This window comes from Colius striatus, chromosome 6 (assembly GCF_028858725.1).
Source record: "Colius striatus isolate bColStr4 chromosome 6, bColStr4.1.hap1, whole genome shotgun sequence".
NCBI lineage: Eukaryota > Metazoa > Chordata > Aves > Coliiformes > Coliidae > Colius > Colius striatus.
Genome location: NC_084764.1, coordinates 30,116,096 through 30,129,915, shown reverse-complemented (window position 1 = coordinate 30,129,915; position 13,820 = coordinate 30,116,096). Strand labels below are relative to the sequence as shown.

Genomic DNA, 13,820 nt, shown 5'->3' with positions numbered 1-13,820 from the left:
GCCACTGCATTGCCCTGGCAGGCCGAGCTCTCGGCGCCGGCCGCCAGTCCCGGGTCCGCACGGCGCGGCGCGGGGAAATCAGCGGCGGCCCGCGCCGCGGAACTGTCCAGGGTCCTGAGAGCCGTCAGACGGCTGGGCTGGCTGCTACTCGTGTGACTGTCAGAGAAACATCGCTATCTCCGAAAGATAACCCCCAAATTTCCTGTTTAATATAGAGGAACGTTATCAGCATGATAAGGTAAAGCATCATCTGTCCATCTAGTAAGAAATCTTTAAGAAAATTATGTGAGGGAACAGAATAGTAGTGCTATAAGATGGATTTGGTAGCTTCTTTTTATTAATCATGCTTGCTGTTTTCACCAGCTATCAGCCTTTGATCTTATGAAGATTCTTCAGAGGCACCATGGTAAAACTGAGAACCAGATTGTAATTCTGTCATGACTATGAGTCAGGAGTAGTTGTGCTGAAGTCAAATTAAACTAATGTGAAGTAGATGTAAGTGGGTTCAGAGAGACGCTCAATACTGTGCAGCTTTAGTTAATAATATTTTACACAGCAGAGCTTTTATTGAAACAAAATACTACAATATACTATTACACTAGTAATGTGTGTGTACTTTTTCAGATAGATCAAAAAGAAAAGTGTGGTAACTACTCCACTGTAGAATTTCCTGGCCATAAAGAGGGATTGATATAACAGGTGTCTGAAAAATGCAGCCTGGCTAATGAGGAATAGTTACCAAAGAACAACCAAGGACTAAGAAGATTATTACAGTCTGCACACTAGGTACCCTCTCTCCTGTTCTGTCATTAGGGGGTGGGTGCTTAAAGTAGGTCTAAGGATATGAATGATGTGTTAGCATATAACAAGCAGGATCACAGCACATTATTTTTCCTGTCAATAGTCAAAGAAACCTGCAGACAGGCTGTGGTAATTCAAATGGGTCAGAATTGAGAAGATACCAATCCAGGCAAAGGTTGTTACTGAGGTGTAGTTGCTTCAGGTACACTCACTGATTTCACTGAAACTGTTTCAGTCAATAAGTAAATTTTCTGTTCTGTGGATTTATCCCTGAATGAATGAAGACACAGGACTGCATGCTACGACTTAAAAAGCAGTAAGAACTGCATGTAGTAGAAGACAATAAAAAAAGTAGTAAAAATACATAGTGGTCCTGATTCTTAATTTCTTGATTCCCAGCTACATTAAAGCTTCTGAAAACCATCTGAAAAAAAAGAGTCATCTGGTTATCCTAGAGAGGAAGCTTTAAATGTCCTCTGGGAAAGAAGGCTTCCTAGAGAATAAAGTTGTTATAGAAGTATCTGCACTGGATCCTGTCCAAATTCATACTACTAAAGGATGGTTCAATAGAATATAAAGAACAGGATGCACATCATTTAGATTATTCTCTGGCTGTCTTGGTTTGAGTGTAAACAACAGCACTCCTGTGGCAATAAACTGAATGAAGAATGATCTTCACAATCAGAAATACCAGATTTCAAACAGCCATACAGTTGACCATAAACTGAACAGCTATATACACAAATGGGCATACTACAAAGTGATGACACAAAAACTGTCTAAACTTCCATCTAATCATGTCTCATCTCTTCAGTGCATCCAAGAAATGGAACATACAAGTTATGGGTTATTTCTATCTACTAGCAATGCATTTTTCTATTCTTATTCACTGGATTTAAGTAGATGTGAGAACTATGTTTTCAGCTATTCTTCTGTGCCTTTCTTTTAGTTACATCAGAAAGAGCTTCTAAATCACACATACTGTATTACTAATGATCAGTAAAGGAAAATTAGCATTTTATTTTTCTTTCAGTGTAATAGAAAGCCTCTTGTCTGTTGTATTATGACTGTCACAAGCCTAGTTCTGTGAGGCACTGATTCTCAGCTAACATCAACTCTGAGGACATTAAGTCTGAACAGTGAGCCCTAAATAAAAAGGAAGAATTTAGGTGGACAAGTTGGATAAACTACTGCTACGAAGCTGAGTCCTGAAAATTCTTACATAGGTTCTAAAATAGACTGATCACGCTGTATTTAGGTTTGGCTTTTTTCTTGGTAGTCTTTCATTTAAATATTAAACATTACTGATTCCACTTAGCTTATAAAAGTTGACAGAGTCACAGCTTGAAATGCTATAGCTTCAAGGCACCAGTTCTCCCTATCATGAGAATTTGACATCACTGAGGGGTGAAAGGCCTTTTATTTGCAAAAGATAATAGTTATGTTTCTATGCAACGGCTGTGCTGTCAGTGAAAGATGCGCTCATTGTGCCAAATCCATCTCTGGAGTAACCCCATTGATTTTAAATGAGTTACTTTGGGAATAAATTGGCCCACGAGATAAAACTGCAGCTCTGAGGCATCAGAATAATTGAACAAGATTTCCATGATCATAAACGTGGTAAAAAATTGCAAAACAGCGACATGATGTTGCATGTTTATGTCCCTGCCAGATCACAATTGATTTGCCACAAGATTTTAAAAATATATAGCTAGAGCTATATGTTTATGTAGAGCTTACAGACACTTTTTCTGGGATATGGGAACTTTAAGAGAATACAAGAAACAAGAATATGGTATCGTGTCATTATTCTATACTTAGTCTTACTGTAAGTCAGACAAATATGTCTCTCTAAGGTTAGTTTAATAATGAAGAATTCATGTAGTCACATGAAAATTCCTCTTCTGTAGACAGTAACAATCAAAATTACTTTCTGGTAATGAACTACTCAAAACATTTCACCTCTAGACTATAGACTTCCTGCATATGTTAGCAGAAATGGAATGCTGTTGGCTTTACAGTGGCCTATTTGAGTTTGGTGATCTTAGGTGAGTTCTCAGTGGAGAGATGTCTGTGGCACGGTCTCTTCCAGCCCTTGAGATTCTGTGATACTCAGCTCATCAGTTAACTGCTGATAGTTACAGCACAAAGTAGTGCTTGAGTTAGGGTGACACAACTGTGTAGTAAATGTCTATATGTTAGGTTTTCCCAGTAGTGTACAAGGAAGATGCCAGTAAACTGAAAACTGTTTTGAATCCTGGGGAAAAATTATATACATACATATATGTATATATATATCTATATATCTTGAATGTATAAGTACATAAGTAGTTCTTTATACATACATCTTCAATAAATTATCTTGTAGGGGGTTCAGAAGCTTTCTTGGAAACCTTTTTGATTATTGAAATCATTAAAAGATTTCGCAACCATAATTCAAGTGATTGTGTAGCACAATTAGCAAAGCTTACCCTCACTTTTCTTTCCATTCGGTTTGCAGAAGTCATGTCAACAGGAATCCCGAAGCCTGTCCAGAATGCATCATGGTTTGCTTGCAAAGGAAATACCTTGTGCTCCTGATGTCATCATCTCAAATTCAAGTCTAACTGAGCAGGCTCATTATCATTCTCACCATGTCCTCCCTTAGATCAGCGTCTCCCGCCTCCTCCTGTACAGCACAAAACAAGAGCCACAGGGGTGTGCTTGGATTAGGGAAAGGAGAGACATCCAGCACCTCCCCCAAGCAAACTTGCTGCATTACTTCCATCTAGTTTCTTCAAACTACAACACTGCTTTACAGAACTTTGCACACTGCCACCAAATGAAGCTGTGGATTCACTAATATTGATTTCCCTTTCTTGTTCAGAGTTGAACAAAGACTGGGGACAAGCAGGGATGTATGCATTTATTTAGCTTCTGAATGTGGATATGAAGAGTGTGTCAGCCTCCACAATAAAAGTTTCCTGAGGACAGCCACACATTTCAAAATGCCTTTTTAAAAATTTTCTTTCTATTTTTCCACTAGAGCAGATTTCTCCCCTCTGAAAATAGGGGTGCTGGCACCCCTCCTCACCTCGCCGGTACAAACCCCTCCACTCCCTTCCCTTCCCCTCCCCAACAGATAGGAAAGCAAGACACAGAGGACAGCTGATCAAAAAGTACGGGGCAGAAAGCAGAGGACAATTTATCTCAGACACTAGGTTTAAATCACAGCCACGTTTTCTGAAAACTGAGAAGGTCCTGGCTGTGGAACTCGAGACTGATTTGGATATGGGTCTCTGACCGATGACCCACGTGAATTTGTGGATCTCTCCCCTAAGCCATCTCCTTCACACAACGAGCTGGTTTCCACTGTGGAAGAGAGGAGTCACGACAGGGTTAATCTCTCAGTCTTCCTTCAAGCTCCCAGAGGGGCTGGGGTTTTGTTTTCCTGGCTGAGGGAGGGGAGCTGGGGCACAAATTGTAACTGGAACTGGAGACCTTTCTGGTGTTACCAGCCTGTTGTGGGTTTGAGAGAAAGCCTGGAGCAGGAGGGAGAGGAAGCAGAATGCAGGCTCGGAAAGCAGGGAGTGTCTGGTAGTTGCACAAGGTAAAGGCAAGTGTCCTCCATTTCCTCGAAGCCCCCTGAGAGCTTAGGGGGTGGCTCTGAGAGGCCTCCAGCTTCCCTCCCAGCTTTTCATCCCCCTCCTCTCAGCCTGGCCATATCTTTCAGCTCCACCGTGCCAGCGTTTCCCTTGATGTCCATCACCGCCCGCAGCGAGAGGTGAGGGGACAGAAAGGGGAGCAGGAGTCCCCTGGCCTCCGGAGTGCCCAGTCCTCGATCCGTAGAGCCTGCAGGGGCTCGGGCGATCCCCTGCCCTTCCCCTCCCCCAGCGCTGCAGAGGCTCTGGATGCTGCCGTACTCCTGCCATGTGCTGCCGCCGCTGCTCCTGCTGCTTGTAGCTTAGTCGCGCGTCTCCAGCTGCAAACTCCACCAAACAAGCCTGCATCCTTCTCTGGGGAAGGATACCCAGTAAGTACCAGCCGAAGCCTGCCCCCTCCCTAGAGCACCCTGCTACCGTCTCTTACAAAGGGACTCAGCCTCTCCCCACCCCCTTTTTAAGCCAGTGCAGAGAGGGGCTCCGTGAATTCCCTCCAAAGCTATAGGGTGTCTCCCTCCTCTTCCTCCTCCTTCTCTTCCCGCTCCAGCTCTCCCCGGCGAGCCAGGCTGCTGCTGCTGCAGTGACCAGGGTGGTCCCAGCCTCGCCCCAGCCATGCCGCTGCGGCTCGCCCCCCACTGCTGACTTTTGTTACCCCTCTAGTGGCCGGGGCTGAACTGAGGTGGGCTCATTTTTGGGGGACGGCTGAGGCTAGAGAGCGTGTGCGCGTGGGGGAGGTGTCCCCGGGGGCGTGGGGGCTGGCTAGCTCCCCCATCCTTGTTAGCCTGCGGGCTTGCCAGCCCGGGTGCCCGCTCAGGTGGGCGCAGCTGAGGATCCAGGCGGCAGCAGAGGCCTCGCCGCTCTGGCATCTGTACGTGGACCGGGCGAGCCGCTGTGGGAGCCTACCCAGGAGCCAGCAGCACCCCGACCCGCTGCCCATCTCGGCCCGCTCCGTGCCTGCACCCTTCGGTCCTCACTCCATCCCTTCGCCTCCTCTCTCTGCTGGGGTGCCGGCACCCCTTCTCACCTCGCCGGTACAAACCCCTCCACTCCACTCCCTTCCCCGCCCCTCCCCACCTTCTTTGATTTATTTGTGTATTTCTTGCCTTGGCAACCACCAGTTCCCCTCAGTCAAACGGCGCAGGCTCCCTATAATTTGAAATTAATTTGTTTGACTGCAGCATTGAGACAGGAAGGTTGGGAATTTATCTAATTCTTTTTCCTCCCTGTGCAAAAAGGAAGCGATGAAATTTCCAATCGAGACTCCAAGAAAACAAGTGAACTGGGATCCTCGAGGTTGGTGATTCTCTATTACTATCATTACTATAATAATAACAATTATTGTTCTTCCTTGTGTCTAGTGACTTGTAGGAGACGATTTGACTCCAAATGGGAGGAGACGACAGATGCTTGTCTGCTTCTCATGTGCACTGCTCAGTCTTTCTTGCTCAATCCTAGCACTGCCTTAGAAAATGCTCCTCAGATGTGAAGTTGGGTGGGTATGTGGGTGGGTAAAACCTCTTCTAGTTGCAAGTTTTATAGTTCTATATTTGATATCTCTCTTCCCTCTCCTCCCTTTTTCTTGAGTATTTTCATGGCAAACTTGCCTGGGATGAAAGTGATCTTTAGCTCACAGCACTGTTTCTTGCATCTCTGGCTCCTTTGTTGTTTCTGGTGATCATTGCCTCTGCTAAATGGGTGGTACAGGAGTGGACACAGATGTGACTGCTTGCTCAGGGCTCCTTGATGGCAAGTGTTTGTTGGCAAGCAACTGGAGCAAAATGCTGCTGCAGCAGCATAACCCATAGTGTGGACAGTATAAAAAGACACACTAAATACCAGAGCCCGAAGGGACCTTTGAACTCTTTGTCCTGTTAACAATTGTTCAGCCCAAGCAGATAGTTTGATTAACTCTATAGTTAGGTTTGGACCCTGTCTTGGGGAGTGTGTTTGTGTGATGATGGAAGTAGATTTTCGCCAGTGCAGTGGTTTTCAATAAAATGATCCAAGTGGTGTTTTAAAATAAACCATAATGAAATGCTCTCCTTTCCTAGCATGGGGAGGAGGTTCATATGCAACCTACAGAAGAAGTGACTGAAAAAACCCTACTGGTAATTTGTATACTGGTGTGTCATATTTCTGTGCATCAATACAGAAGAGCAACTTGAAGCCATATGCTCAGGTTTGCAGCAGAACTGCTGGCAGCTAGTCCTTGTACAGCAGTGCTTGCAGCAAGTATGAAGTGATAGCATAGGCTTTGATTATTCATCTTTATTCTGCAGGTTTGGTTTTAGTGGTCAATTTGTCTGTCATCCTCCATGCTCTCACGTCTAAAAAATGAAACGTTAGAAACAATTTATTCTGGTGTAGCAGGAATACAGCAGAACCAGGCGTCTTTCTGCTGAGTAGATCTGATGTGCTGTTTGAATAGTATACACAATTAAGCTTTAGTTTAAGCCTTACTACATCTTTAATTAGGTGAAGGCTGAAATCAACACATCAGCCTCCTCTGCCCTCAGTTTCAGAATCAACATATAGATAGTGGTGCCAACAGAGATTTGGTTATTTTAATAACAGCATATTCCTTTTCTGGGGTCAAAATTCTGTGCGGTGAAAACTGACTCATCCCAGGTGCTTTTCTGAATATGTGTTTGCTCGTGCATCATTTTAATTCATTTTATATATTTCAAAATGCCTTTTACTGCAAAAAGCCCTTTCCTCTTTCCCCTGTGAAGGTACTCAGGAGGCTGTACTCTTAGTGTACTATATGCAGCTCCTTTGCTTGTTGATCAGCTTTGAAGCGTATGGATCCAACAGGTGGTTGGTCACAATTTACTAGTGTGTCCAAACTGTACAGTACCGTAGCAGGTAAAAACCCCTCAAACCCAGCAGGTTTCCTCTCTGCTGAGCTGAACCCCTGCTAAGGACTGCAGAATCCTACCAGTTATTTCCCCTCAGTATATCGACTTTGTTAGCCAGGCAATGAGGATGCTAATGTATAGCTAGGAAGGAAACAAAAAATGTTAATTTCTAATTCTGCAAGGGACTCAGGAAATAGATAAAAACTGATGGAATGGAAAAAGGCAAATTGGTAAGTAAAAGCTGTCTAAGGCCCAATCCTTTAACCAACACAGGAACAGTGCAATGACACTCTACTCTCATAGTGTCACTGAAGAATTAGTAACGTGAGTAGAAGACAAGGTAAATCAGAGTTCCATTCTTTTTGAAACAAAAATATGTTTATGTAGATATAAATGTTCACACATATCTAAAAACAAATCGTAGAGCCTTAAAATGAATTTGATTAACAGGCACATCTGTAGTCTGTTCTCTGCATATACACATTATGTTTTGCATCCTATGTGATATACCTGGACTTAAGAACTGAAATAGCTTTTCTCACATGAAAAATCAACATATAGTAAGCTGGTGCTGCAAGGTTACAAAGAGTCCTAAAGTATTAACAACATATCTCATGTCTACTTAATGTTCACACTCAAATGCCAGACCCATTTCAGTGCATATTGTATGAATGTGCCCTGTTCTGGTCGTCAGACAGAGAATGTGCAGTTTCCATAGTTTTGTCTAGTAGGAATTATGCTAACTTGTGCTAGCAGTACTTGAAATACATCAACTGATGTTCCTGGCAAGCAAGCTAGCAGTCCAACAATATGAGAGCTATGCTATCTTAAACCTTGTTTAGATCTGATTACTCCAAACAATGTTGGCCAGAAACTATACACACTTCTAAAGGCCAGGGCCCTTGTTGTCAGGATATGGCTGTCTTGGGACTGATGATGTTCCTGGTTTGAACCCAGGGCAGAATGTTAGTCATTGAAAGGAATTAATGCTTGAACTCCATTATGCTGACTGAACTATAAAGATTTACACAGGTAAATAGATTAGAGTTTGCTGGTAGCTTTCATAAAACTGGTATTCTCAGTTCACATCAGCAAAGATCAATATACCATAGAAAGACTTTGTGGAGAGAACAGGTTTAAAGTAGAATAGACATGAAGGCTCGTGTCTGACAAACAGCTAATGGGAGGCTGATTTCTCAATGATTTAACTGGAATGAACCAGGTATGTTGTGTAATATCTTCACTTGCCTTGGGTATAGAGTGTATCTGTGTGTTCCCTGTAAATGCTGAGTGTGTTTTCTAGAGGAAGCAGGCATTTCATAAACCTGGAAGTATATAGGCTACAGATACCTCTAGCGATGCCCCCTACCAACCCAGGCAACCAAACTATATAACCTCATTAACAAACAGATCAAACACTATCCCAAAAGTAACTGAGACTTGTTCCTAGCAATCCAATGTGAAATATGTCCTAGAATTTCAGATCTATTGATTAAAACCCACACGATTCATATACAGTGAGTGAGTGGCTTAAGAAATTAGTAAAAACCCAAGCAGGCATCTCAACAATGTTTTAGGGAGAGTTGAGACACACTGAGTAGGGGTACAGGACCTCACACTACCTGGCCATATATTGTAAAAAGTAAACCAGCCATTTGTGTTACTGGTGGAATCAGCCTGGATATTTGCAATCATTGGATCTTGTTTCTCCCATTTGGTGCAGTTCAGGTAAAGCAATAATAACTAAAATTAGTGAAAGACTAGATTTTTAGTTTCATACCTCACACAACTTCCCATCTGTACTTATCAGAATAAAATACTGGCTTTATAGAAGCATATGAAGACACTAATTCTTGTAACTGATGTTCTCGTTTCTCCTCTTTCCTGCATTCCTTCTGCTATTTGATACACCCACCTGTTATCTGTGCTTGAATTGTCTTATAATCTCTTTGCACATATTTTTATGCAGCACCTAAACCACAGTGGGTCACTCATCCTGAGACATCTAGATGTCACAGCAATACTTTTTTTTTACCCTATGAATTACCTACTTAAAATTACCATTTCTTTGCAGAAAAGAAGGGTAGATGAGACTGTTTCCAATATGCTCAGAAATTATCCCCAAGCATGACCATCTTGCAGTCTGATGGTGAGCTGTCTTTCCTAAGGGAAGGATGTATATCTCAGTCATGAAGTTGGTGTTCAGTCTTGTTCTATCCTTTGTGCCTGCAGTTTTTTTGCTCCCATTGCAGCAGTATGGATTGTCAAAGCTTTTTGAATTTCCAGGTAAATGTTTATCTCTACACTAACCTCTTGGAACTCTGAAGTTTTGATACAAGTTGCTATGTCCTTTCACAAAGATGTAATTTGTGTAGGACAGCTTTCTGCAGTTTGGAACCCTAAAATCATGCATTTATTAACAGCCTTACTTTTAGCATGGGAGTTTGTGGTCTGAGGAATTCAAGCTGCAGCTTGAGAGTCTGGAGTTCCTCTTCAGATTTTGCCACTGTCTTACTGTTTAACCTTCAGTAAGCCACTTACCCTTTCTTTTCCTCTTTTTCCTTGACTGCCAAATGAGAATATTAATACTTCCCTAGTGTACAAGGGCATTGTGAAATATAATGAACTTGTTTATAGCAATCTAAGATTTGCTGTTGAAAGAAGAGCATATGTATTGCAATCAAATGCTAAAACAATAAGGAGGGAGCAGAACAGCCTGTCATTGTACACAGATCACATCAATTAAACAATGAGGTTATCTGCACTTTACAATTAGAGGAAACAGGTATTACTTGCTCTTCTTTACAGACATGGAAGAGTCAATTCAGTTTCCCATTAGAGGTATCTAGAGACCTTTGGTATTCCGCAACTGCTGCTCCAGAGGGGCTTAAGTCTTCCACAGGTCCTGTGTAACCTGCCATAGGATTTCTCATTTCATCTAAGACACCTCAAGCAGCACTGGATACCTATTTGTGGGACAAAAGAGCTGAGTCTCCAATGTCTTCATGGAAGTATCAAGATTGGATCATCCCTTGGGAACTGTTTGTTGGAAAAATCATCAGCAAAAGCTACCCAGTATAAATTAAACTGACACTGCCTATGTAGTGTTACAAACTGCTGCAGTTGCTGCTTTTTTCTGTCCTTTCAATCAGAGACACCACTGCAGAAGGCAAACTTGATTATAGAGGTATAGATAAGTAGAATGAGAGTGTTGATTTCTGTCCTCTATTTTCAAGAAGATATATGAAAAGACAGAGAGTACAACTGTGATATAGACAAAATCTTTATGCTCTAGTGAGTTCTTAATAGCTCAGTGTAAGAAGACTGCTATGGAAAGTGGGAATGCATAAAAAAGAAGCTCTGATCCCAGCTAATGACCATGTGCTACTTACATCACAAAATTGTATTGGCTACTGACCCATCTGATAGGTAGGACTCTGTTGTGTGTAATAACCATGAGTTGTGAAATAACTGTTAGGAGTTTATTTTAAAGAGAGCTTTGAAGGAGAATAGAAATTGAATAAGGAAGGGGTAGCCTCCTGGCGGTGCATGGTGTAGGTGCAATAGGAAAAACAGTGCCCAGGTGGAAAATATGAAGAGTTTGGAGAACAAATAAAAGAGAATGAAGAAATCAGAACTCTACTAAAGGCTTTGTGGAGCATGCAGGGAAGACAGATGAATGCTGTGGACCCTAATGAGGTAAGAGATAAGAAGATACAACTGAATTAGCAAGAGAGGAAGAAAACCAGCAGAGAGCTATTAGTTGCATCATTGTCGTCACTAGGATGCCTTGGAAATGGAAAAAACTAAGCATTCAGAAAAGTAAAATTAGGAATAAGAAAGTGTCAGAAAGACTGGGCAGCAGCTTTGTTAGTAATAGTGAAGAAAGACTGAATTCTAGTCAACATAAGAAAGATGAAAAGTAGGGTACCATTAAGATGTCATTGCTACTGTGAGAAACAGGGAATGAAAAGAATCAAAGGTAATAGGAAGCTGAAAGTCTAAGACAAGGAGAGCTGAGAATTGTCAGCAATGAGACAGCATAGGACAGAACTATTATTTCAGGGAAGAATAGTAATGCTTTCTTTTTTTGCCACATGTTCAAGAGTAATCCATTAATAGGCTTTTGCTCTGAATGCTACCTGAAGTTTGCTTCTGGGAGAAAGATACATGATATCAGTTGCAATGGGGTAAGTATTTGGTTCAGCTTTTGGCATTTATGTGGATTTATGTAGCTAGTGTGTGGACCATATCAGCTTCAGACATACGTATGTATGGTGATACAGTCTAGTTTTTACTATCTCGATTTAATCCAGAGCTAGGGATTTTACCACTCACTTCAGTATGAGGAACGTGAGATCCCTCATTTCAGAAGTATCAGAACTGTGTTGTCCCCACAGGCTTTACTGAGTTAAAAGTAAAGGAGTGCCTGGAATGACTGGGAGACAGAGAGGCTTTGTTTTTACTGTTGTAAGTAGGGTACGTAGAGTGAAATGGGAAGGGAACAAAGAGAAAGTCAAGATAAAAAAGGGGTAGCAGACCCCAGTATGTGACAGTATTATAGAATTCAGTGTGATGGGAATGCCTAAGCTTTATTTTGTAGTAACTCAGTGTAATCGCAAAAACCAAAGCAGAGAATATATATTTTTAACATAGATTTGGTTTTTATAGAATTTTTATGTAAAAATGATATGTTCAGCAAAAGGCTAACTAGTACCTTTTAAAATACATTTTTTATAGGAAGACCTGTTTTATGTTTTCTATAAGAAATTGCAAAACATCCTAGGGCCTGGCCTCTGTCATGTGAGATAAAACAGCAGTTGAAAAGAGCACACACCATATATCCTTGTACTTTAGTGTGGCAGTACCAATCCTTTTTAGTCCATGGACCATTATTATTCTCCCAACATATTTTCTGATCTGTTTTTCACAGTTACAATCAGACATTATCTCATATTATTTAAACAAAATGGTACTTAAGAAATGAAATCTTACCATATTAAGAAAGGACAGAATTTAGGGAATGTTTCCATGGTCTGGCAATGCTGAAACCAAGAATTCAGATTTTGTCTTTAACTGCTAATAAAATTCTTATGCTATTATGTCTTATTATTGACAAAGTGTCCCAAACGCATGTTTTATTATGTGTTATTCAGATGTCAAAAATACAAAGATCACTGGTAAGATTTTGAGGACAGAGTGTGCAAATACCTTAGTGATGAAAGTGAAAATTAGCCAATACGGTGATAGAGTCTGTTATCAAGACCTATATAGAGGGAGAAAAGAGGTGGAAGAGAATACACAAGCCTGGCTTAGTTTTGTTTTTCCAGTTTGAAATGGAAAGGGAACATCCTGCTGAAAGCTGATGCTGTGATGGGGGACATAAGGTAATAAAATGTATAAACAGGATTGAAATTGTTGCAGTTAGGATCTGGAGTCCTCAATAGAGATGGTGATCAGCTGTAAAGTCTGTGTATGGGTTCAGTTTTTTTTTTAAACTTCCAGACATAGTTAGGTCTACCATTTGGTTTGAGTTTGCTATTTGAAGATTTGGAGGATGTTTGAAAAGAAATAAAGTCCTAACAAGGAAAGACAAAGGAAATCTGCTTCAGGTAATACAGAATACAAAAGAATGGACACAAAGTGCGACACGGTCAGATCTGCTGTAAGTGCAGAAAATGCAGAATGAATTTGTGGCATGGCTGCAAATGCTCTGAACACAATGGGTGGACATGAAAACTAGTTTGTCTGCATCCAGCTAGAGCTCAGTGTTTTCAAGCACATGATATTCTTGCCACCTTTTAGAAAGAAACATTTAACCTAGGGCATATTTTTTAAAAAATGAAGTATCTTTATGTTTTCTATTGGTTCCTCAGGCATGTATCATGGCCCTTCTCTGTGAGCAAGACTAAAGCACAGTATAAATAATTGTACAGACATACTACAGAATACCTTCATCTTATGAAGCAAGTATCTTTAATACATAATGATCTGTTTATTTGGCAAGTCCTTCACTGGAGAAACATGCTTGTTTCTTCCATTTGTTTCTCAATTCTGCCCCCAAAGAAATGCAGTCAATATATCTTCAAATTGCTTCAGTTCTCTGTCTTTCTGATAAACCAGACTGTGTGACCATTGTTTGCTGAAAACAATAAACTGTACAAAAGTAGGAGAGAATAGAAGTTAACATCCTAAAATCCATCTCTACAAAGCAATATAAGTTATTTTGGTATCACTATCCCATAGGATCATTACAGTGCTTTAAGCATTAGTCTTTGAGTACCTAGATTTCTTAGAGCCATATGTTCATATCTCAGCAGGACTGAGTCATCTTTTCTTCCTCAGGAATTAAAAACATGTTACTGAGTTTACTGGATGAGGATTTTTGATTTTGGCACCCTAAACTTGTGCCACTGAGACTCTTTAAGATTCAATTATATGCTGTTAAAGGGTGTTTGGATTATTTCTCTCTTACTCCATACTGTAATATTGTAGTATCGTCATGATTTGAACATGGCAA

General features: G+C 41.2%; 1 protein-coding gene across 1 annotated transcript in view; it reads left to right on the top strand.

The window, feature by feature from the left end:
- Window positions 1-5,683: 5,683 nt before the first annotated feature.
- KCNK10 (potassium two pore domain channel subfamily K member 10) overlaps window positions 5,684-13,820 on the top strand; it is a 66,615-nt gene continuing 58,478 nt past the window's right edge. The window contains exon 1 of the mRNA XM_061998381.1: window positions 5,684-5,735. Coding sequence (XP_061854365.1) covers window positions 5,684-5,735 — 52 coding nt within the window. The remainder of the gene's footprint in view (window positions 5,736-13,820) is intronic.